Source organism: Barbus barbus, assembly GCF_936440315.1.
Source record: "Barbus barbus genome assembly, chromosome: 43".
Classification (NCBI taxonomy): domain Eukaryota; kingdom Metazoa; phylum Chordata; class Actinopteri; order Cypriniformes; family Cyprinidae; genus Barbus; species Barbus barbus.
The window spans coordinates 11,405,513-11,432,166 of NC_136721.1; the positions used below are offsets into that span (position 1 = coordinate 11,405,513).

Below are 26,654 nucleotides of genomic sequence, written 5' to 3' on the forward strand. Positions count from 1 at the left end.
AATTAGACATTCAAAGACTTGTTTACATGACAAATGCATACAGTATTTGCTGGATACCAACAGTATATGAGAGTATTATAGTGAGAGTATAGCATTTCTTTTACTAATAATAGAAAGGCAAAAGACAAAAAAAAAACAAACAAAAAAAAAAACTAAAACGCTATAAAACTTTCATAAACTGTTTAACAGATCTGTCTAATAATTTAATGAAGAGAACAGGAGCTCCTGTCCACCTCCTCCGTTCAAGTGCATTCTTATGAACTGATTAGAAAAAAATATTACATTTACATTTATTCATTTAGCTGACGCTTTTATCCAAAGCGACTTACAATTGCTATATATGTCAGAGGTCGCACGCCTCTGGAGCAACTAGGGGTTAAGTGTCTTGCTCAGGGACACATTGGTGTCTCACAGTGGATTCGAACCCGGGTCTCTCACACCAAAGGCATGTGTCTTATCCACTGCGCCATCACCATTACAGAATTTTAATACCGACCATAACATGAAAATAATTACTGGCTTATCATTATTGACCAGATTAATATTATCCATGTAATAATGCCTAGTTGTATAGACACTATCTACAACAGCCATGTTGATATTCAGTACATCAGCACTTTTGCTTGAGTGATGTTAATTATACAGTCAACAGGATGTCATGAAGCAGCCTTAATGAAGTAGATCTTTCATGCCATTGGTCACTACAGCGGCAGGTGACGCAGTGACCCATGGTTGGACAGATGGTCTCCCACACAGAGCGCACTAAAAGTCTCTGGCCGCAAACACACACCCCCTACTGCGAGAAGACCCACCGAGGCATGAGACTCATCAGTGAAGGTTAAGCACCAGCAGCCACAGTAATGTCACAATTAAGGAAAGGTCAAGGGGTCAAACACCAACATCCAAATGATGTCTGTCCGCTCTGACCCTTCTCTCTCCTCTTTTCATTCGCCCCAGCAACATTTTCTTTCTCTTCTCTTTCTTTCCAGAACTGACTGGCCTTGCTGTGTTATCAGGTTTTTTTCCCATTTCTTTCATTACCACTCCTGCCCTGCTTTGTTTGCTTTTCTTCTTTTAACTGACTTCTCATGACCTCATTCGCTCCCGGATAATGAAGAAGGGGAAAGAAATATTAAGTGAAAGTAGGGGAGCATTTGCATAAAATGAGGCACAGCAGTTGAAAAATAGTGTAAAACAGGTGTGTTGAATATTAAATACCACAAAGAGCATTTTGGGTTGCGGTGAGAGCTTCACGACTGCAGAAGGATGAGGAGTAATTGTTCATGAAAATAGCTTTTATGATAGAAGAAGAATGTTTACATTATGTTCCCTTTAACATATGACCTGGAAAATGAGTGATGGGCTGTATCATGGAAATTCAGGCAAACTAAAATAAATGAGGAACATGCACAGAATATATGCACAGAAAACAAAACAACCAATTAATCACTCTTAACACTATGTCCTAACCAGGATGCGACAAAGTTGCCAGCAACAAACAGTTTTGCTGTCCTCACTTAATGCAGAACTGTTAGGTAACCCGTCAATCACAGCCATCAAGAAGTAATTGTTTAATATACTCTAGTTCTATGGAGAGAAATGTTGCACCAAAGAAATCTCTCTCTCAACCCATCTATCTTTCTACCCATCTTCCCATCTGTCTGTCTAACTACTTAGCCATCTATATGTTTGTCTGTCTACCATTCGTGAACGTCCATTCGTCCATCCATCCATCCATCTATCTATCCGTCTATCCATCTGTCCATCCATTTATCCACCAATCTATCCATCATCCATCTTCCTATCCTATCTACCTGTCTATCTTTCCATCCATAACCACATTCATCATCTATCCATCCATCGTATCTATCCTTACATCCATCTACCCTTCTATCTACCCATCTGTCTGTCCATCTATATATCTATCCGTCTATCCATCCATCCACATAACCACACCCATCCATCCGTCTGTCCATTCATATAACCACATCCATCCATCCATCCATCCTTGTCCATCTACTCGTCTCTGTCTATCTACCCATCTTTCTATCCATCCATCCATCCATACACATAACCACATCCAACCACCTATCTACCCTTCTATATACCCATCTATCTACCCATCTTTGTATCTACCCATCTATCTACATATGTATCTATCTACCTACCGGTCCGTCCGTCCATCCATCCACCCATCTGTCTACCCTTTTATCTACCTATCTATCTACCTATCTACCTATCTATCTATCTATCTATCTATCTATCTATCTATCTATCTATCTATCTATCTATCTATCTATCTATCTATCTACCTACCTATCTACCTATCATCTATCTATCTATCCATCCATCCGTCCGTCCATTCATCATCTATCCATCTCTCTAAACATAACCACATCCATCCGCCTATCTTTTAATGCATCTACACTTATATCCATTTATCAACCTGTTCACCTATCCATCTGTCCATCTATCAGTCTATTTAAACATAACTACATATTTGCATATACATAATAATGTAATATAGTGTATATCAGCTCACAGTTTAACAACCCTCACCAGTATTGAGTTTGGTGCCTTTGGCACATGCCACAATGGCGCCCATGCTGGGCTGGGATGTCATTCCCGCCATGGAGTCAACCGCCACATCCACAATGTCTGCTCCAGCCTCTGCACACGCCAGCATGGCAGCCACTCCGGCCCCTGCAGTGTCATGAGTGTGCACATGGATCGGCATGTCTGGGAAACGGTCCCTCAACGCACTCACCAGCAAATGGCCAGAGTCAGGCTTTAGGAGACCCGCCATGTCCTGCAGAGAGGAGAGACAGAGGGAGAAAGTAAAGGGAAGTGAGAGAAGTGCACCAGAAACAAACAGAGACAGTGATGCAGTGGTATTTTATGTGTGGGTGGAGGCAGAGTGGGAACAGCAGTCGAGATGAAAGAGTGAGCAAGAGTTGAGGTTAACAAAACAGACAAATGGATAAAAAAAAAAAAAAAAAAACACTCAAAAATAAACAAACAACCACCTTGATACAGAGGATGTGCGTTCCAGCCTTGACCAGCTCATCTGCTAGTTTGAGATAGTAGTCTAAAGAATATTTCTGCCTTGTGGGGTTGGAAACGTCGCCAGTGTACGAGATGGCCGCCTCCACCACTCCTCCTGCTGCACCTGCTGCCTCCATCCCCAAGAGCATATTTGGAAGATAGTTCAACGAGTCAAACACACGGAAGATGTCCATACCGTTTTCTTTAGCCACCTCACAGAACCTAACAAAAACAGGAAATGATGCAATGAGTAACGATATATCAAAGGGCTATTTGTTTCGGTGTTGTCATTGTTCACTTAACCTAAAACTAAAAAGGTAAAACCCTGTTTTTGGTAACTGAAATAAAGCAAAAATATATAACTTTTTTTTTTTTCATTACATTTTTCAATACATATATCTATACAATAGGAAAAATCGAAACTTTAATGTAAATTAGAAATGTTGCCCTGGGAACTGACTGAAATAAAAGTTTAAGCTGAAGTAACAATTTTACTAAAATAAGAAACTAAAACTAAAATAAAAATAAAGGGAAACAAATTAATTTCTAAAAACACAAAGCACATAACATTTCTAAAAACAAAACACTACCGGAAAATATGAAAAAGCTCATTTAAAATATTATTAATACTATAATAGCATATAAACAATATTAAAATAACACTGGTTTGTTTACTTGGGGGAGGCTTAGAAGATACACGTGTGTCATTCCTGTTTTTTGTTCTCCTACCTTATTCCATTAAAAATGTCAGTTGCTTATGTTGCCTACAGTTTATGGGAGATTTTTGATTTACATTTACATTGAAAACGCTTAATGGAAACTGGAAGCAGCCATTTTATGGTAGGTCTGAAACAAAGCCATTAAACGAGCACAAATGCTCCCCAGCTCCACATTCTAATATGAATTAAAAGCCATCTTAATGGTGCTTGGGGTCAGAGTCAGTGGCAGCGAGAAACAAATGGAGAAGACTAAAGCTAGTAAAGACAAAGGGTTTTTCTAACAAGTAGTGGAACCAAATGATTTTTCACTTTGTTCGTTAATGTCTGCATTCTTCTGCTGAAAACCATATTAAAATACTCTGTCAGGGTTTCATGTGTCACAATTCAGCAGAATTGTGCTGTTCCTGAATCCATAGTGTAATGGCAAAAGAATGTACTATCGCAAAGTCATAGCAAGCAATTCATAAACAAATGACTCTAATGAGCTGTTTCTTTTTAATAGTGGCAAACAAGAAAAACAAAAAACTAATTTCCAATTTGATTCCTCATGTGCTTTCTCAACAGTATGAAAATATTCATTACTGTAAGTGGAATCTGAATCAGAACATTCAATTCCTCAGGATTCCAGTTCAAAAAAGATTTGAGAAGTTCATTCAGACTGTGAGCAGGTTGTGGTTTAAGATACCACATGACTCACTTGAAGACGGCATTGTCAGGGTAGTTGGTGTATCCAACGGCGTTGGCACCTCTCAGAAGCATCTGAAAAGGCACATTTGGCATCAGAGCCCTCAACTCTTGCAGCCTTTTCCAGGGACACTCACATAGGAAACGCATTGCTACATCAAATGTAGCGCCTGGTGAAGAACGAGAGACAGGACAAAAAAATAAAAATAAGAGGATCAGGATATACACAAGTGGAACAGATGTGGAAAACTCTAAGAAGCATGTAAAACACCTTCCTATTGGAATCTCAAGTCCTTACTTTGATTCCAGAAATGACCTCAGCACACACCTAGTGTGCAATAGTCATTCAGTATTTATAAAAGGCTAAATGACGACCAATTACTTTTAGGATTAGGAATCCAGAACTGGTTCTTGATCAAAAAATAAATACAGGAACCAGTTGATTCTTGTGTGCCAGTTCTTTTCAGTGAATCAAAGTTCTTTAGTGACTCAAACGCTTGGCGCTAAATAATTTTAAATCAGTATAGTTAATGACTGGCAGTGTTATTTTCGTATTATCTATATACGGATACATTATTTAATATTTTATACAAGCTTTATATTTACGGTCTTCATTTGAATGTGTTTTAGTAGTTGTCATTTTTATTTTTTTCTATACATTTTCTATTCAGCTTTAACCATCTGTTCATCTTTGGAACACAAATTAAGATATTTTAGATGAAATCCAAGAGCTTTCTGACCCTGCATAGACAGCAACGCAACTGACACGTGCAAGACGGAGAAAGGTATTAAACATTAAAAAAAATTGTCCATGTGACATCAGTGGTTTAACCTTAATTTTATGAAGTTACAAGAATACTTTGTGCACAAACAAAACTGTCTATGCATGGTCAGAAAGCTCTAGAATTTCATCAAAAATATCTTAATTTGTGTTCTGAAGATGAACAAAAGTCGTACGGGTTTGGAACGACATGATGGTAAGTAATTAATTACAAAATGTTCATTTATGAGTGAACTCTCTCTTTAAGTTCAGGTGTCTCATCTAATATTTATATTTTATTCCAGTGAAAACATGCTTTTAATAGTTTCATTTATCCATAATTCATATGACAACATGTATCTAAAAATGCATTGCGTGTTTGCCAGTAGTAGTTGCTTACTAAAGCTGTTTTATAAATAGTAAAGGCCAATTATTTGATTTATGGTATCTAGCCTGTGTAAACACATTTCGAAAAAATTGTTTTATACGTTTATTTTTTAACAAACATTTACATATATAACATTAAAAATAGTGAGAGTCATTAAAAGGAATCAAAAGTTGACCCTGGCTTCATTGGTATTTGATTGACCTGTGTTATTCAGCTGGAGTGAGGGAAATATGTGTGTCAAGCTGGAGAATAGTGGGCTGGGTTTGCTGCTAGAATGCAAGAGAGCAGTAAGGCAAAAAATAGAGAGAGAGGTATAGAGAGAGAGAGAGAGAGAGAGAAAGCAAGCATGAGAAGGAAAGAATACAAGAGTGCCGAACTAGTACCACACCTCCCCAGTTTTCCACACTGAAGAGGTTGCTGAAGCTGTGAGCCACAAAAGGCGCAATCCGTTTGAGGTCGTGAGTGCGTACACGAGTGGCCAGGAGGGACTGGTGGGCGTCTCTGAATGTTGTGTCCATAAGCAGCAGACCCTGGTGGGCACGTACCGCCTTCGCAAATCCATCTGGACCCTCTCTCAGCAGCACATCCCTGAAACCCACTGGTGGCTCACCTGCAGAGTGCATACAAATACACAAACTGACAATTAATAATAAAGACATCATCACAAACGCCACGCTGCGTAGGACTGAAAAGGAAAAACAATTTTTTATCAGGGCTATTATTCACATACAGACACAAACACACAACAACATGCATCTTAATAGACATCCATTATTACAACAGAAAGAATGAAGTAGTTTTTCCGGAACACAACAATTGATTTTAGCTCATGTCCAAACAAATCCACACAAGATGGAAGTAAAAAAAAAAATTGAATGAAAATGTGGTGGAGGAGCTCTTTTACAAACAAATGTCTATTATATTCCTCCTGATGTAGATTCATAATATAGTCACGGGTAACTTTATGAAATGCTGAGGGGGAAGGATGAATTATAACCACCTTCTGAAAGACGTAAACATACTCTACTTCATGTCTTCTGCAGTGCATTAATGAAATATCACGGCAACCAAGTGCAAAGCGACTAATGCTGAGTTTGTAGTGTGAGAAACTGACAGCATGTGAATGTAAGATAAGGAAAGTGTGTGTGTTTCTCACCGAGGGGTACTGGTGGGATGACCGGATCGATGGAAGAGGGCTTAGCCTTGACAGGTATTGGAGTAGTCGGGCCGTTCACCATAACATGCCCTGAATGACGAGCAAACGCAAATCACACACAAATAGTCCAAACTGCTGCAAATCCACCTCTGCTGGTATAATACACTGAGTGGATGGGTCAAGTGGACTGGAGACTACACAGCCCACGTTATTTAAAAGGTTTTGGCACTTGGCTTAACTTAAAACTTGTAAAGGGCTGCTGAGAAAAAGCAGGGATGGTGAAAAGTACACATTTTTGTTCATATGCAAAGTACCTTCCAAAAACTTTCATTACATTATTCATTCATTCATATTTATATATTATATATATATATATATATATATATATATATATATATATATATATATATATATATATATATATATATATATAATATATAAATATGAATATATATATGGGTGTCTTTACTATCACGTTTGATCAAATTAATGTACCTTGGTTGAGTATTACATTTCTTAAAAATAAAATAAAAAAAATCTTACTGATGCTAAGCTTTTAAATGGTAGTGTACAAATGGGACAATTCATTCTGTATTAGTCGCACCAATATTAAACATTCAAAATAGAAACACAGAGCTGTTCATAATCTGTAATAAGATCACTGAAGCATTAAACATGCATTCAGTTATTTTACAGTAACTCATTAACACACAGTACCTTAAAAATAAAGTTTTACACAAAGAAATCAATTATGAAGCAAAAAAGTGACAAATGTCCCAGATGTTATCAATGTGGGGTCAAAAGTATATTCTATGGATTTTGGTTTCATCTGCTGTGTGACCTTTTATTCTATTCTTTCTAGGCCTGTTAAATAATGTGTTTAGTTGAAATGAGTTCAATAAACGCTCTTGAAGGGTGTTTATTATTTCATGACACCTTGTGCATTATTTAAGGCTACTTGATTTGATTTTATATTTAGCAGCCATAACTGATCATAGCGAGAGTTTTTGACAAATCGACAACATGCTGTGTTTTATGGTTTGAAATAAATACCCTCATAAAGGTATAAATGCCTCTGATAATCGATTCCAAGGGAGCAAACAAAATTGAATAAAAAATAAATAAATAAAAAAAGTCATTTTCTGACACTAACAGAAACTAATAGCACTCTTGAATAAGTGCACCTTTATATTCAGTCAAACACATGTGAATCATTCTGTTCACTGAAACAATTTTCAATAAAAGGTTACCCAGGTAGTGAAGCAGTTTCTGGGCTCGGTTCTGCACTGGTTTGAGGTTGAAGAGATCTGAATTCTCGTCGATAAACTGAGTATCTACCGTCCCATTCAGGAACTGATTATTACTCAGCACGTTCTGGAGGAACGGGATGTTTGTCTGGGGAGAGAAAAGAGAACAGACAAATACATTTTTAACTAGTTCAGAGGAACTGATGAGCTAAAAGCTGGAGAGAGCCAAGAGCGGGCAGCTCTTGAGAGACGAAGACAATCCAAGACTGCGCTCTCACACGGGCTGAGTTTAGGTGCTAATGGTCCTACGCAGGGAAGATGGGGCCATTCGGCAGGCAGTTCTAAAATCAATACCATTATCTAAACACTCAATACTCCCTTCCATCACTATCAAATCTGCCTTTGAGTGTGTGCAAATTGGGCTCAGGTCACCGAGGAAACTTTGCTCACTGTTACAGCATGAAGAAACAATTCAATATACTGAACTGACATGCAACACATTTCAAGTCCTGTGTTGCTGATATACTCTGCTACATGCATTTCTGTGGTGCTCTGAGCTGAAACCAACGGCTGAAAGATTTTCCAGAATCCATTAGCCTGACTGTCGATACTGGACTCCAATGGCAGCCGGAGAAGGGGAGATAATAAAGGTTTAGATAGACATGAAAGAAAGGGTATGAAATCGGAAGAAGGTTGAAAAGATAGGGAGCTGAAGAGGGAGCAGATGTGAGAGACTAACAGAATAAGCAAAGTGTTAATTGAAACACTATAGTTTTAGCATTTGGATTTTGCACCCTTGTCACCTACAAGATTCAAGATTTTTTTTATTCGTCACATACACAATTATACAGAGTATAACCAGCAGTGAAATGTGATGTGCACATACATGCATATCACACATTGATTCTCTATGGAAGGATTTAGTAGAGACCTTAAGAGAACAAGTGAAGGACAGATTGAGGATGAGGAAGAAAAGAATCCAAAAGAGAGGCCGAGTCCAAATCTTCTCCCAAGAACTGAGAGTTGGAAAGAGTCAGCTCTAATCCGCCAGCACTCTGACCCAGATTCTTCTGACTGCAGGATTCCTCCTCATTCCAAACTTCTACATTATTCCTCTCGAAAAACAAACTGTAAGCATTTTAAATGTAAAAGCAGACGCAGCCATATTTGGCTTGAATGCGCAAGACTTCTGGTGTCAGTTAGCTGTACAAAAACAGTCTGTTATGCTTCTTGGTGTTGGTATATTTTGTTACAATAATCATGAACACAATGGTTTGTTTTGCAAATAGTTTTACTGTATACTGTACTTTGTCATTCTTTAGTTATATACCTAATGAATCGCATGACATTTACAGAAAACAGCTTACTTCCGTGTTGGGAAGAAAATATATTTTTAAGAACATTAGTAAACCTGTGTTGGTCACCATTGATAATTGTATGGACAAAAAAAAAAAAGATGTTTCTCAAAATATCTTTTATGTTCCACAGGAGTAAAAATGTTTGTAAATGACATGAGGGTGGCATTTATAATAAATTTTTGGGTGAACTATTCCTTTAATTTATGTCTTAATACAATATCAATCACGTGTGTCCAAACTTTTAACTTTATACAGACATAACGCTGGAGACACTGAACTACCTAATTTTGTGCAAGACAGTGCTTGAAGCTACAGCCTTTACTTTCTTGCACAACAAGATGCATACCGATGTACTGAAAACCATTGCGACTACTGTAGCTGAAGGGCAGCAAGTTTAACCCTCTATGGTACTGTGTTGCCTCCAGGCAATAAACTAATTTTGACTCACTGAACCAAAAGACAATGCCAAATTCATAAGTATTTTCTTTATGCAAAAGGGTGGACCATACTAAGTAAAAGAAATGCAAAAATTGACCATTAATTAAGCCTTATTATTAAAATCATACTACATTATGTAGATAACTGTATTTGTATTTCAAAGAAGGATGTGTAAGTTACTTCAGGCAATATTTCCTTAAGTAAATAAAGAACTTGATTTTGGATTTCTTAATGTTTTCAATAAACAATTTTGCCTTTTTGCACAAAAACATCCATTGTTTCAATTTTATGGCTCAATGCTGCCTTAAGGAAACAAAACTTAAGGAAACAAAACAAAACAAAACTAAATAATAAGAAAAGTATTTATTTTATATATAAAGGAAAAAAAAAAAAAAAAAAAAAAAAAGTTTTACTTTTGTTTTACCCAATGGTATAATAATGCATATCAGAGGGTTAATGATTTTTGGGAACGCAGAGCAAACAAAGGATTTTCAATAACATGATTCTACAACCACATCCTGTCCACATGTTCAATACAAAATGAAGAGCTGAAGAGCACAAGCATGCACAATAATCAAAGCTTTCTCTTGGCTGGTAAAGGAAATGTCTTTTTGCAGCTTTGCTTGGATAGTGTTGTTTAGTGGTAAACCACTGGGTATTGCTGGAAACAATGTGTTGCCCACAAGCTCTCCACAATGGCTGGATAAAATCAGGGAAGAGAGAGAATAAGAGCGCGAGCGGGAGAGAGAAAACACTGGAGTTTAAACATTTAAGCACAGACAGGCTGTGGATATATTCAAGGCTACCTGTCTGGATTTTTACATTTAGAAATAAGGAGCAAACACATTGAAGAATACAGGGTTAAATGAGCAGCTACAATGCCAACCATCCAACCACGGGACCAGCATACCAAGACAGATGGAAGTACAGATGGCGATATCACAACGTAGTCTCACAGATTTAACCAATTTGAGTAGCTCAGAGTTTGGAGCTATCCAGGGTGCTGAAATATCTCAAGTCCACTGTGCTTTACTCTGTTTCCCAACCTTCTGTGTTTCCACAGCCTCATTAGAAAGACTCAAATATGCCTTAAACAACACCAAACTAGAAACGTATTCATATTATATTCACATGATAGCTAATTATTACTATAAAAGCTAGTATTATTATAATGAAGTCTTCCGCAAGTTTTGACAATTCTGAGGGCAATCGACTGAGAAAGACCTAGGAGCAAATTTATTCAGAAGTAAAATCCACAGAGTGTTTAATTAAATTCAAAACATTTGTATTATTTTTACTTTCTTTCAAACCTCAACAAGTATGAAATATCACCCATCAGCAAAACACATCATCATTTATACAAATGTTAATGAGAAAGGCACCAGCAGCAAGAACATCTGTGAGAAACAGTACACAAGATTAAGTCCTCAAATTGTGAGGAAACCGTGATTGTTGTATTTAAATCCTGCAGATTTTCATTGCTTATATACTTATGCTTATATTAAATTTGGGGTTGGTTAGATTTATGTTTTTTCAGTCTTATGCTCAGTAAAAACTACTAATGCTGTTAAATATACTAAAATACTATTATTACACTATAATATTAATGCATTTAAAGTAACTGTTTTCTATTTTAATATAATTTATTTCAGCTATGTCAAAGCTGTATTTTCAGCAGCCATTACTTCAGTCTTCAGTGTCACATGATTATTCAGAAATGATTTTAATATACTGATTTAATGCTCAAGAAACATGTCTTATTATCATCATTGAAACAGTTGTTCTGCTTAAGATTTTGTGAAAACCAAGATACATTTATTCCAGGATTATTTGATGAATAAATTAGGGATGGGCATTTTCCAAAAAATTTGCATTCGAATATTCGGGCTCATAAAAAACGAATATTCGAATAGTTGTTTATTTAAATGAGGTTTAAGGAGAAAGACGTTTATTTTTGATTATCAAGTTTTTGTCATGATTTCTGAACAAGCTTAAGATTAGCCGTTACTCAGTGTTCTACAACAACGTTACGTTATATCGCAAGGTTTTATTTTGGTTGAAAATGTGTGTAAACATCAACAATGACAAAAAATACATTTAAAAAAAAAAGCATTCAAGATCAAGCAGCGCAAACGGAAAAATCTGTTCCAACTACAGTACAGAATGTAGGCTACATATACTCGAGTCAGCCTATATTTATTGTGTTTAAATTGTTTCACGTATTAATTCTGAGATAAACAACAACATCCACATGCTAGGGTGAAAGTTTTTTCCTCTTTGCTTTGTGTTAAACCACTCTCCCTCGAGAAAACGTAATATACAGTGCCCTCCAAAAGTATTGGAACAGTAAAGACAAAATTGCTCTGTTGGCTGTGGAGTCAAGACATTTACAAATATGATTAAAAGATGAATATGAGACAAAACTACAGAATGTCACATTTTATTATTGGGTGATTCAACACATACATGTTTTACCAGTTAAGAAGTTCAGCACTTTTAGAGTTTCATCCCTCTATCTGATGTGAGAATAAGTATAGGAGCAGTTGCCTCACAGGTCTTTCTAAGTGATCGGCTGTGTCCTGTTGCATTAATTCTTCAGATATTAAAAACAGGGAATGTGTTGTATCAGTTATATCCATTACTTCTGTATTCTGAATCCTGCATTCGATGATGACACACACAAACCAGGATGAAGACGAGGGAGCTGACTTTGAGAGAAATGCAAGGAATTTGGATGCTAAAAGAAAAGAGGAAGTCAATTAGAGCTTTAGCAAAAACAAAGGGCATGGAGAAATCAAGAGTTTGGAAACCACCAGCGACACCAGCAACTACCTGATCGGCTGAGAAAACAACAGTAGTTGATGACAGACAAATCATAAAAGCTGTGAAAATGAACCCTAAAAGATCTGTCTATAAAATCACCAACAACTTCCAGAAAGCTGGGGTGATGCTCTGACTATCTACTGTCCTCAGGAGATTACATTACATTTCATGTAAATCATCCATGCTAACACACGTTTTCTATTTGGATTTTTTTTTTTAAAGTACTGAAAGTAGACATTTCACTCTCTATAGATATATTTTTCAAAGACGGAGTTTCAAAGTTTCTCGCTCAAGTTCACAGAGACCTAAAGCGCATCCTGTTTGCTTTAAAGCACAACGTTTCATTGTTATTCTGAGTGCACACAAATAAACGTAGAGTCTTTACATATTCGAAAGATATTAGGCTAATTTTATCTGTATGACAAAAAAATTATACGGAGATTTTAAGAGCAAGTGAGCGCACCGGCGCCTATCCTGCAGCAAGCGCGCTATTCAGCTTCCACTCTCCACAGAAACACTTCAATAGCGCACATTTCTCTATTCATATTGAGCGGCCATGTAAAGTTGCTACTACATCTTTCGGATGAAAAGCCGTATTTGAGGTCGATGAATGATAGGTGAACGTTTGGATATTACCACATAGACCAGCCGTTAACAATCTGCCCGTCACTGCGTCATTCACTTAACCACCCACACCAAAGCAAACAGGAGAGCATAAAGAGACAGGGCAACTAGAATTGAGTTCAGAATTAAAATATACAGTTTATAGTTTATTTATATAAACGGTATATTTGTGTATAAAGTTGGTTATATCATTACTATTCCCGGTCCCGCCCACTCCCACTGGCATTTTTTCCTGCCCCGTCCCAATCATGTGATTCGTAACGATTTGGTTTCTCATACCGCGGGATTCCCGAAAAAATGTCAGCCTCTAATGCAAACCTCTGACCAGCACCAAAAATAGAAAGGCAAGATTAGAGTTTGCAAAAAAGCACAAAGGTGAGCCAGAAGAGTTTTGGAACTGTGTTTATGGACCGATGAGACAAAGATGAACCTTTATCTAAGTGATGGGAAAGCAAAAATGTGGAGAAAAAAAGGGAACTGCAAACGATCCCAAGCATACAGCCTCATCTGTAAAGCATGGTGGAGGTGTTGTCATGGCATGGGCATGCATGGCTGTCTCAGGAACAGGCCCTCTCATCTCTACTGATGACTTAATGAATGATGACAGTAGCAGAATAAATTTGGAAGGGTACAAAACCATCTTGCCTACTAATATTCAAGAAAATGCCATCAGATTCATTGGGAAGTGCTTCATATTGCATCAGGACAATGACCCAAAACACCCTGCCAGTTCAGCCAAGGAATTTATAAGGGCAAAGAAATGGAAAGTCTTAGATTGTCCAAGTCAATCTCTAGATTTAAATCTGATTGAACATGAATTTCACCAGCTGAAGAGGAGAGTAAAGGCAGAAACTCCCCAAAACAAACAACAATTGGGATTGGCTGCATTAAAGTCTGGGAAAAGCATTTCAAAGGATGAGACCAAGAGTCTGGTGATGTCTATGGGTCACAGACTCACTGCTGTGATTGTGTGCAAGGGATCTGCAACTAAATAATAGCTTTTAATCTTTTATATCTGCCTTATGTTCAGCTGTCCCAATACTTCTGCTCACATCAATGAGTGAGATGAACTCTAAAAGTGCTGTTCTTTTTATTTGGTAAAACATCTATGTGTTGAATCACCCAATAATAAAATGTGACATTCTGTAGTTTTGTCTCGTATTCATCTTTTAATTATATTTGCAAATGTCTTCACTCCACAGCCAACAGAGCAATTTTGTCTTTACTGTTCCAATACTTATGGAGGGCAGGCACTGTATGTCTGAAGATAATTTCACTATCAGATGCGCTCTCTTCTCGGCTCAATCGGATTTATCATGGATTCCCTGCATTTACGGCCAGCAAATTAACACACAGTAAAATTCGAATAGTTACAGCCTTAATATTTTGAGTTGTAAATTCACTCCTTTAGGTTCAAGAACCAAAAACTAAATCTTACAGTAACCCGCTTAAGTTTCCCCCGAGGTGTACATACCCCTGCTGGAATCACTCTTTCACAGCAATTAGTTGTGGCTTGGATCCAGCAGTTGCAGTCTCTTTCTTTATGCAACCGCAATGTACATACACACACGAATCATTCATATTTGTCTTATGGTACTTAAACGTATTATTCAAGATCTGTCATTTTTTGAAGCATGATTTAACTGAACCAAGACTGATTTTGGCTCGCCGGCCAAATCTGGAGTCTGATACGTCAGCCGCAGTGAGGTTTAGCAGACTCTGAGCCCACCGGTTACATGCTCCAAGTGTGTGGAGCTGGGCTACAGCGGGCCGCTGGCAATGTTGCGTACCGTCCGCTTAGCTGTGCTTGCATGCAGTCAGGCCTCTATATATAGACCCGCATAAAGACTGAGTGTGACTCATGCTCACCTAAAATCACAGAGCCCAGAAAAACAAAGATTACGGGAATCAGAGTTAGAACATGAGAAACTGAGAAAAAGTGTAACTTGGACGGAACATCTTTGGCTCCTTCTCTACTTCTCAACTTTGCTGGCCGTGTGAAGCTGTATTAGCCTCACGCTCATAAGATGATTATACAGCTCAGCTTATAAGAACGGCTCTCTCAAGATTTGGTACAGACAGTGGGCTTTTGAACCGTGACCGCTTGCATCAACAGTTAGTGTTATAACACTGGACCAAGACATTGTTTTTAGGCTAACACTTTACAACAAGATTCATTTAACATTATTTAATGCAACAGCTACAATGAGCAATACTTTTTCAGCATTTACTAATACTATTTGTTCCTGCATAGACTACTGTTCAAAAGTTTTGGATCAGTAGGGTTTCTTTTTTACTTATTTTTTTATGCTTTTAAGGATGCATTAAATTTATTAAAAGTAACAGCAAATACATTTATAATGTTACAGAAGATTTATACTTGAATACTGTATGAATGAATACTGTACTTTTGAACTTGCTATTCATTAAAGAAGATTGTTTCCATAATATTAAGAAGCAGTTTCTGTTTATAATAAAGCATATTAAAATGCTTACTGAAAGATTATGCGACATTGAAGAGAGGAGTAATTCAGACTTTCAGTCAAATTCAGCTTTGCCCTCATAGGAATAAATTACATTTTAAAATATATTAAAACAGAAATTATAGCATTTAAAACAGCATTACTGTTTTAAAGTATTTTTGATCAAATTAATGCAGCCTTGGCAAGCATGAAAAATCTTTTAAAAAAATCTAACAGACCCCAAACTATTATACTAATACATTAACATTTCAAGTTAACATTAGGTCATGTATTATGAATATTAATGATTTAAAAACATAGTACATAACATTTTTATATTATTAGTAATAAAAAACATTATTAGTCAATACCTACAGTAATACATTGATGTTAATAAACTGAACATTGTCAAAGGTGTTACTGTTTTCATTGATATTTGAAAGTTTTTCAAAAGAATTTAATTTTTTATTTCATTTTTCACTCATTTTAAGGTATTTTTCACTTAAAAAGCAAAAATAGTCAACAAAGCTGTTTTGGGGATAGGGTTGGACCCATATCATGCCCTGTCAAGGGCATCAGAATACCCTTGGTGCCCACCTCCAACAACCCATGCATCTCTCAAAACAGTTCCCAAAATCAGCTACTCTTATCCATTTTAAATGATATATAACGAATTTGCATTTACAGAAGCTGAAAATCGACTCAGTGGCAGAATTGGTGACAAAAATGTGTCTGCTGACTGATGGTGCTCTGCTGTTAAAAATGTACTGTCAGAGGGACAAAGCTTTGGGCAATTCTTCTCTAGATCCAACCTCACACCCCAGTCAGCCAATGCACTCCCATTCTGCCATTTTTACCCTTGCATTTCGTCTCTCCCCTCATACCGAGAGCCAAGACTGCTTCAGGCTCTGCCACGCTCCCCTCCCTCTCTCTCTCTCTCGTTCTCTCTTCCCTCCCTCCTGCTCACTCTGCCCTTGCTGTAGCAGACACATTGCAGTCGCAAACGCTTGCACTCGCATCGACTTGCTCTCTGCATCAGAACCAACAAATCACAGACTCGCGCAGTTCAAAAATAGAGAGCAGGAACGAAAAAGCAAAAACAAGGCATTGATTGATGGCAATAAGCGACATCAGTGGGGACTCAACCGCACAGTTATATGAAGGTTCTTCGTGCCTGTAGGTGATGGTTTCCTACTTTGAGGGCAGGGTTTCCCTGGACCGTTTGCAAAAGTAAAAACAAAAGAAGCAGTGGGGAGAGAAACGAGGGGTGAGGATGCTACCCAAAATCCCTCCCTGAGGAACCTGAGAGAGGATGTAGAGGGAAAGGGACCCCTGGAGAGGGCAGCAGTTCTCTTGGATGGACAGAAGCAGGAATTTGGAAATAAAAAAGGTTGGTATGTGTTTGCCTTCACTCTTTAGGTATTTATTAGAGGTTGAGGAGGAGTGGAGACAGAGATAAGGAGATAAGGAGTTAAGACAGTAAAAAGACTACAACAGTTCTGGGTGGATTAGAGAGAAAACAATAAAGAGGGAATCATGCAGTGAAATTGAGTATATAGACTTCTAGTCCATCTAGACAAGAGTGTGTGCGCACACAGACGCATATTTGGCTCAGTCAGACCCACAGGGTCTGCTTGAAAGCAGGTCTAATTGGATTATTTGCTTTAATGCGCCAGTTTACAGGAAGAATCAATTAATTTAGGATCCTCAATAGTGTAAGACGCCGACATCAGCAAACAGACATGAACGATACAGTATGCTTTCCACTTTAAGATGTGGCATCTGAGCTAAAGGTCTATGCAAGAGAAATTAGAGAATAAAAAGAGGCTCATAATAAAAAAAGGAATGTGAGCTTTTAATAGTAGTTAAATATTTATTAAGAGGGATTCTTGTTTCTTTTGGCAGTTCAGTCCGAGATGAAATGGATTGGAAGCCACTTGCTACTGGAAGTACCTTTGCAAATAAAAGAAGATTTGAATAAAACAAGCTTTCACTGGATTCTGACTTTGATAATGCTGTGAAATAAATGAGAATTTTGGATGAAACAGAAAACAATGAAAATTAAGAAAAAAAACAATCCAGACATACCCAATTCCATTTAACTGAGGTTCACTAAGGATTATGGAAACGGGGCAGTGACTCATGGCAAAGAAAAGAACGGCATGGCAGTAAAGATGTGACTGTCAGTAAGTCATCTATTTGACCACAGATCAAATTCGCATCATCATGATTTTCGGCGATTCACTATGAGGAACAAATCGACCCTTAGCACACCTGAGTATTTCCACCGTGATTCCCTCTGGATTTTCATCCGATGCAATGATGGGACTAGCTGGGCAGTTTGTCTATAAAAGAACTGAAAGGATTGGAAACCATTTTAAATCTTGATGAAACAGACACAACAGGTATGAAAAATGACAGTAATTTTTCTCCTTTCCCTCCATCCACAAAATATTCTACAGCAGGCAGGTAGACACTCATGAGCTTTGTCAATTGTTTGCAGGATGTTTACAGTGTGTAATTCCAAATTCAGCACAATGAAAATTAATTCCACTGGGTATTCATTCTTTATAGCAAATGTGCACACATACAGCTTTGAGTCAATTGCACTTGGTTATTTATAGGATATAAATCTACTCCCTACGCTGCCCAATCTTATCTCTTCATCTTTCCCTTTCTCACATGCACACACACTCTCGTTTTAAAACTGCTTTGTGAGTGTGATACTGGAGCCATTATGTAAGACTGAAATGAACAGGCCAAAATCACAAACAACAAATAGAATCATCAGCATAACATTGCAGCATTTGTTGATGGTGACTGATGGACTTATTAAACCAAGTCAAACATTTGCAAATGTTTAAGGACAATTGTGCATTGGATATCAAATTAATTTACACACTCGTGTTGCTCCCTACTGTCATTGCACTGATTGTTCTATCCATGTGTGCGACAGACCAGACACAAACAGACAGTTATGTATCAGGTTAATGGAGTAATCAGAACCCTGCAGGAGAGCAGGGAGCAGAACAAACAGAAGGACATAAGACTTGGGTAAATAGATACACTTTGTCTACACACACAGCCACAACAACAGTCACATAATCTCACATCTGCGATGAGAAGACAGCCAAGGCATTCATCACTTAGAATGTGACTGATCATCTTGGGTCTTGTCCCTGGCAGCCAAATCGAGTCTCACTTTCGCTCACAAACCAGGGGAAAAGTTTAAAGTTCTTGCTGCACTTGCTGGGCACATGATAAATACCTTGAAATCTAAAGAACTGACAAAGGATTCCAGGTACACCATTAATCTGAAGCAATAGACACTGGTAGATTGGCTCACGATTAGCTCCTCTTTGATACACTGTAAGATGAAGTCAGCTTATACTGGATGAATGACTAGGCATAACACCAACTCTCAGTGGCAATTAATGGATAACCGCATTTGTGCAGGGGATTAGTGAACGGACAAGCAGGCTTAGGACTGAGGGAGACAGAAAGTGCTCAACTTCTCCCGGTTCTGAGTTGAAGTCTCTAATGTTTGTTCTTTTTACACAGGTCTGTGGACAACCTGGTTACCATGCCACGCACAGAACCAGGGAGTCCATCTAGAGGAACCAATCTGTTGCAAGAACAGGAGAGCCTGAAATTGATCCAACCAAGGAGATGTTCTGCTTCATCTATCCCTGTCAGCACAACAAGTGTCCGCCCCTGTCCCATGCTACAGTCAACAATTTTCTGGCTGTGTCTCCTCAGCTCCATACTGCTGCAGAGTGGAAAAGGTGTGTTGGCAGGGGAGACATGGGGCATGGTGTCCATCTGCCCCATCCACTGCGTGTGTCGGAACTTATCAGAGTCTCTGAGCACACTGTGTGTGAATAAAGGTCTTCTTTTTGTGCCACCAAACATTGATCGTCGCACTGTGGAGCTGCGTCTTGCTGACAACTACATCCTGGAAGTGGGAGGTGTAGACTTTGCCAATATGACAGGACTAGTTGACCTGACATTGTCACGCAACACCATACATGCTCTAAAACCACTGGCCTTTGCTGATCTGGAGAGTCTGCGTTCGCTTCACCTGGACACCAACCGTCTCACAGTAGTGGGGCCTCAGGATCTGACAGGTCTCATTAACCTTCAGCATCTCATCATCAACAACAATCAGCTCACTGATGTTTCAGCAGATGCTTTTGATGACTTTCTACTAACTCTAGAGGACCTGGATCTTTCCTACAATAACCTTCGCAGGGTTCCTTGGGAATCCATTCAGAATATGGCTAGCCTGCACACCTTAAATCTAGATCACAATCTAATAGACCAGATTGCTGAGGGTTCTTTCAGTGAGCTCTATAAACTGTCCCGATTGGATATGACCTCAAACAGACTGCAGACTCTTCCCCCTGATCCACTGTTTTCCAGATCCCAGATTGGGGTTGTCAGTCCAACACCATACAATTCAATCATCAGCCTTGACTTTGGGGGGAATCCACTGCACTGCAACTGTGAGCTGTTGTGGCTACGACGACTGATTCGGGAAGACGACATGGAGACGTGTGCCACACCTACTCATCTGGCGGGTCGATACTTCTGGTCCATTCCAGAGGAAGAGTTCACATGCGAGCCTCCACTGATCACCCGTAATACAAACAAGCTGTGGGTATTGGAGGGCCAGAGAGCCACACTTAAATGTCGAGCCATTGGCGACCCTGAGCCAGTCATTCATTGGGTGTCACCAGATGACCGTATTGTGGCCAACTCTAGTCGCATTCGCTCATACTATAATGGCACACTTGATTTTTTGGTGACCCGTGCTAGAGATGATGGCACCTATACATGCATTGCCATCAATGCTGCAGGAGAATCCACAGCTCTGGTAGACTTGAAGATCATCCCTCTTCCTCATAGAGGGAATGGTACAATAACTCTTATCAACCACAGAGACCCTGGACCCTCTGATATTAGTAGTGGCCGTGGAGGGGTTGAAGGGGCAGGGACTGGTGTAGTGACTGTACGGAATGCCACTGGAGGCAAGGGAGATACCGGAGAAAGAGGAAGTGGAAGCAGTAATGGAGGAACAGAAACCCTTGTAGGAGTTCTAGGTGTGACATCCAATTCAGCACAGATTCGCTGGAAAATGGGTCGCTCTTCAACACCTTTCTTAGTGTGGATGTATCAGATCCAGTACAACAGCACAGCTGATGACGCACTTGTTTACAGGTAAGGATATCTTGTTTCAGTATTGTAGCAGCATTTTTGACAAAAAAAGAGAAGAGAATGATATCTTGGTTTTTAGTGTTTGGTTTTCATGCGTTTCAAGTGAATGCATGTAAACATCCTTGGTGCTCATGTTCATGGATTATAGGCTTCAGATATTGATGGAAGGATAAGGCCAAAGGAAACAGACAGCCCAAAGCGGATGGAAGATTCAAGTTGAGCCATGAGGCTAAAAGAGATACAGGCAGCTATTTATAGCCAAGGAGGGGTTAAGAAAGCAGAGCAGTGGAGTGAGAGGACCTGCTGACTCTGGGGAAAACAGGATGGACCCTTTAAAAGGGCCAAACCTACACATTTGAAGATGGTTTCACAATGAATCAGGAAGAGTGAAATGGATCTAAATGGAGAGAGAAAGGGGACAGAGAGATGGGGCAGGTCACAAGGGAAGGGCTGTGGGAGTGAGTTACACCAACTCTTCTGAGAAAGTTGGAAGTAGTTAGTAGTGGTTGGCTTGGTTCTTTTACACACTAACAACAAACAAGAAAACTATTGTTAAATAAGCAGCCAAATAAATATCTAAATCAAAAGAAATTTTCTCTGTACAACCAGTACTTGCACAAAGAACCACCTGGCTTTTTATTGTCTTTCAAGTCTGATGGTTCTTCATCTCATGTTCTCTCATGGGATAGTGAAGTGTCCGCTGTTTGCACACTTCAGAATCTCAGCAGACGCTGTACATCATCTGGGTATTGTTCAACTACTGATCATGAATACAGATATTTTTTGCATAATGTGCAGCAGTATTTCGATGCACAGAAAACATAGTTTGCATGCAAATATCCTATTACAGACATGAAAACAGAAATTCCTTCATGGTAGCCTTTATTTTACGATTTGTTTTGTTTATCTCAATCTTCCTTTCCATTTACAAACTTACTAGAGGCTCTTCAGCTCAATAACATTGAAGAGAGCTGCAACATATTCAATGAACATGCACAGAAGAACCAATTCTTGCATGGTAAGGACATACATTGAGAGGCTTAACAAAAGAAAGATTTCCAGGGACTGGGATCAATAATAAATGGTGAAGGTGAAGGGCATGTTTGGATGACAAGGAGAGAAATATATAGATACAGGATGGGCTGAAGAGAGGGGGATGAGGGTAGCAGAAGTAGCAGCAGTTGCTGAGTGATGGCAGGCAGAGAAGTGCATGAGTGGGAGGCCAGGCGTCTTCATAATGGACCTGTTACTACAGCTATTCCCATCAACATGCAGGAATCCGTAAGAGTAAACACAGTAAGCTACTCTAGGCCAGAAGTCAGACATTAATGCACATTGACTGGCCACCTTGAGTGCATTGCTAAACAAGAGAGAGATATTTTTCCTAGATATTTTTCCACATTCACGAGACGCTTCACATTCAATACAAGTTAAACTCTATTGACAGCATTTGAGGCATAATATCAATAAACACAGAAAACAATTTGGTTCTCAGTTTGTTTGTTTTTTAATCAAACATCATGGTTACAGCAAGACACTACTTCATATACAGTTCATTTAATATAAACGGTTTAAAAAAAAAAAAAAATAAAAATAAAATCGCTAGCAGACATTTTGGCCTGAACTGATCTAAGTGCAAATCACCCTATGAAAATGATGGGAGAATTTTGTATAAATCATTTTCAAAATCACTGGCCAACACAATTCATAAAGAAACAATTAAGGCTTCATTAACATCAGATCATTAAGACATGTTTCCTATAAAGCTTGTAATTCAAATAATAGAATTTGAAATTTAATATGCAGATAATCATGCAAATGTCTCATTGATATGCAGTGACACACTGAGCTCAAAAATAAGAGAAGTCTGCATGAATGCAAATTCAAATGTCTTATTCCTTACAGTGCAGCACGTATTCAACACCACCACAGTTCTTTTTACTGAGGTAGACCAAGGAAAGATAAATTAATTAATACAATTGACGAACCTCAACAAAAGATTCTTGAATCTGAAAAGAAAGGTGGCAAATAGCTTATTGAATCTAGTGCAAAGGAGTTTGAAAATTGTTCAAGGTCCTTCTGCTGTAACCACAAATTACCTCTCAAAGTAAAGTGAATTTAAGGACTTGAATCAGGTGTAGCCATCCAAAGCATTTTCATTACAGACATATACCAAGCAGCCAAAGCAAATGCACTGGACACAGTCAATGAGGTCTATTAAAGAGTACTGTATGGACACTGTTTCTGCTAGAGATGGCAGATTGTAAAGACTAGTGTGAGCAGGAGTCCTTCAGGCAAGAAGCATGTCACCACCCTCTTATTCTTAATTTGCTCATTTCTAGAATCCCCTTCATTGCAGGATATTGATTTAAGCCATTTTCACTACAAATCTGAGCTTCTAAAGCTCACTTTGTTGTGCCTGATGTATTTCTGTCTGGGTATTTCCTTGATATGATGTTTAATTTATCAAATGATCTCTTTTTCTATTTGGTCTCAGAATTCTTCCTCCTACCAGTAATAGTTTCCTGCTGAAAAACTTGGTGTCAGGAGCAGACTACAGCCTGTGCGTCTTGGCCATATTCGATGATGGCATCTCCTCCTTGGCTACTACAAAGGTGCTGGGCTGCATCCAGTTTAGCACTAAAGAGGATTATCCAGAATGTCGTTCTCTGCACGCTCACTTCCTGGGCGGCACGTTGACAGTGATGGTGGGTGGCGTGGTGGTAGTAACCCTTCTGGTCTTCACCGTGGCCATGATGGTGCGCCATCGCGTCTGCGGAGAGTGTCGGGACGATGCCAACAGGCCGGGCAAGTTCTTTCCAGCCAAGGGGGTGGATGTTTACGCCCAGACGAACGGAAACAACAGTATGATGATGGTGGCGTTGCCAAATGGACTCTTGGCCCAAAGAACAAGAGACAAACACAAGCCCAGTTCTCCCCCGAAACCTAAACAGAGCCCGGAGCCACACCGTGGCACACGCGATAGGGGAGATGGGGCAGTGAGGGAAAAATGTTTTAGTCCTCTCACACCAGAAAGTGACAGATTGACACTCTATTACTCCCCAAGTAACACACTGCCCACACCGACACAAAAGCAAGCAGGTAGGCTCAAGCTGAGGAAGTCTCTAGAGAAAGACAGAGATGTGGACAGACAAGTCTTGGCCTCGCTTGCAATGACACATGATGGAGATGATGGAATGGAAGGAGACACAGACTTGAGGCAGGCACTCAAGACCAAGCGTAGCTGCTCTTTTGACGTGGGTGAAATCACCACCACCACGTGTTACAGCTACGCCAAGCGTCTGAGCGTCATCTGGACCCGACGTAGCCAGTCCCTACACGGCATGCTCGTCCACTGTGCCTCCACCACCAGCACGGGTAGCAGCGAGCAGTACGGCCACGGCCTAACGCAGAACAATCTACATGCGTTCGCTTCCAACAACTCCAACTCCAACTCAACATCAAACTCAAACAGTAGCATGACTGTCAATCCAAGAGACCTGGAGGAAAGTGTGGTGTGAAAAAGACTCCACATTGGGGGGGGGATTGTGACATTCAGGAAAGGCTGCTACGAACAAATGAGGCAACTATAAAAAAATTTGATGAAAACAAATTATTAGGGGAGGGCAGGATTGATGAGAATAATGCTCCTGACACAAAGGATTGGCTCTTATTTGATGACCGCCAATATTTTGACCCACAACAAGGCTCAAAACCAAATTATGTGAAGACAAAGAATGACAAGTAGGATTTGAAGAAATAAGAATTCAAGGACATGCTTGTTTTTTACGACAGGCCCAAGGCATGGGGGATTACAACCTAAAGCGTCTGTTTCAACAAGATTAATTAACCAATTAATAAATAATTGAATAAATCAGCCGCAACTTTATGCAGAAGAAACACTATTCGAATGCTAATGAGCAGCTGAACTAAAGGGGTAAATATCACAAAAAAAGATATTTAAAAAAAACAAAAAGAAAAAAACACTTCAAACCCAAAGAGGGAATGCATTATCTTTCGAAATTCACTGCTGCAAAGAAGCACAACATGTCTGGGCCCTCTAATGAGGGAAAGTATATAAATATGCTGTAAAGTTTTTTTCCATTTTTTTTTTATATATAAAAAATATGTTTTTCAATGAATTGAAAAAATGGAAGGGGGACTCACAGAACACTTCAAGAACACACTGGTGTTTAAAACGGGGAAACCATTTGTTCAAACGTCATTCAACAGTGGTCTGAATAGTCATAATAGTTCTTGTCTGATCAGCCTTTTTCCAGAGTCATAAAAAGAATAAAAAGCTGTTCTGTAAACATCATATTCTGTATTGTGATATGAAGCTCTAATTGAGATCATCTGATATGATAGCTCCAAGGTTAATTGCTTAAGAGAAGCTGGAATAAATAGCCATATGGCACATAATGCTTTGAACCAAAAAACAAGAGCACTGCAGTTGACTGGCAGCATGGCATATCCCCTCATTGCCCCTAAAAAAAACCCTGATTAAAATGTCAGATAATATTATCAGCTTAATGTATCTACTGTACTAATTCTAGCTCAGCTAACTTAACTGGAGATTTAATTGCAGATAATAAGCAGCAGCAACAACAACAACAAGGTCTGTTCATCTGCAAGACTTCAAAATAAGTAACGTGTTATATGAGCTAGGGCTTCAAGCTTGTTATTTCCACTTATGTTTCTTCATTTCTTTTGTGTCAAGCCCACTAAAGACCGTTTTATATAACAGCCGACAGAAGAGGAGAAAAACAGGAGATGAAAGGAAAAAGGTAGGGGTGAAGGTGTGGACCAGAAAAAGAGGACAGTGGCGCAGTTGGGGGAGGTTTCCTGTCTGCCTGGTCTGTGTGTTATGCCAAGCTGTAGCCAGGTTGTAGCCAAGATATAACGATATGGAGAAATAATGTGTATGAGTTAATTTTTTGTTTTAAATCAATACATGCTTTTATAAAACCTAGTGAGCAGAATACTGAAGAGTGCTCAGTAAGAAGCATTTATTTGATGAAAAACAGTAAAAATAGTAATATTATGAAATATTATTACAATTTAAAATAATTGTTATTTATTAGTTTTTTAATTTACTGTAATGGCATAGCAGAATTTTCAGCATCCCTACTCCAGTCTTCAGTGTCACATGATCCTTCAGAAATTAACCTAAAATGCTGATTTGATGCTCAAAAAACATTTTTTTATCATCATCAACCTTAAAAACAATTGTGCTGCGTAACATTTTTGTAGAAAATGTGCACTACCATTCAAAGGTTTGGGGTAAGATAGATTAAAAAAATGACAGGGAAGGCATTTATAATGTTACAAATATTTCTATTTCAATATTTGCTGTTCTTTCAAACTTTCCATTCATCAAATAATTCTGAAAATGTGTATAACAATTTCCAGAAATATATTAAGCAACAAAAACTGCTTTCAACATTGAAAATAATAACCTGACAATCCTGGCTGCTGAAAATTCAGCTTTGCCAACACAAGAATAAATTACCTGTTAAAATGTATTAAAATAGAAAATTGTTAAAATGTTAATATACATTTTTATTATATTTCTTATAAAAAAATGCTGTGGAGCATAAATTGTTTTCCAGCCTGGCCAAGACGAGGTTTAGCTGTTCTCCCAGTAAGACCAAAGAAAAAGGAAAGAAAAAAAGGATGAAAAAGGAAGAAAAAAATAATCATAGGGAAAAAGTGATTGTCATAAAACCCAGC

General features: G+C 38.6%; 2 protein-coding genes across 2 annotated transcripts in view; one reads left to right on the forward strand and one right to left on the reverse strand.

The window, feature by feature from the left end:
• LOC306862830 (pyruvate carboxylase, mitochondrial-like) overlaps positions 1-26,654 on the reverse strand; it is a 130,897-nt gene that overhangs the window by 12,033 nt on the left and 92,210 nt on the right. The window contains exons 11-16 of the mRNA XM_079405844.1: positions 8,003-8,147; positions 6,753-6,842; positions 5,985-6,206; positions 4,462-4,618; positions 3,027-3,267; positions 2,560-2,809 (exon numbers count right to left, since the gene is read on the reverse strand). Of these exons, the coding sequence (XP_079261970.1) occupies positions 2,560-2,809; positions 3,027-3,267; positions 4,462-4,618; positions 5,985-6,206; positions 6,753-6,842; positions 8,003-8,147 (1,105 nt within the window). The remainder of the gene's footprint in view (positions 1-2,559; positions 2,810-3,026; positions 3,268-4,461; positions 4,619-5,984; positions 6,207-6,752; positions 6,843-8,002; positions 8,148-26,654) is intronic.
• LOC306862463 (leucine-rich repeat and fibronectin type-III domain-containing protein 4-like) lies at positions 16,689-25,232 on the forward strand. The gene is made up of 4 exons (XM_079405272.1): positions 16,689-17,094; positions 17,610-18,109; positions 19,266-20,924; positions 23,419-25,232. The coding sequence occupies exons 3-4, from the start codon at positions 19,288-19,290 to the stop codon at positions 24,440-24,442; spliced, it is 2,661 nt and encodes an 886-aa protein (XP_079261398.1). The 5' UTR covers positions 16,689-17,094; positions 17,610-18,109; positions 19,266-19,287; the 3' UTR covers positions 24,443-25,232.

Bases quoted from the DNA above. Each gene is read 5' to 3' on its own strand.
- LOC306862463 (XM_079405272.1), top strand. From the start codon at position 19,288: ATGCCACGCACAGAACCAGGGAGTCCATCTAGAGGAACCAATCTGTTG. The intron at 20,925-23,418 runs GTAAGGATATCT...ATTTGGTCTCAG, and splicing joins GATGACGCACTTGTTTACAG to AATTCTTCCTCCTACCAGTA.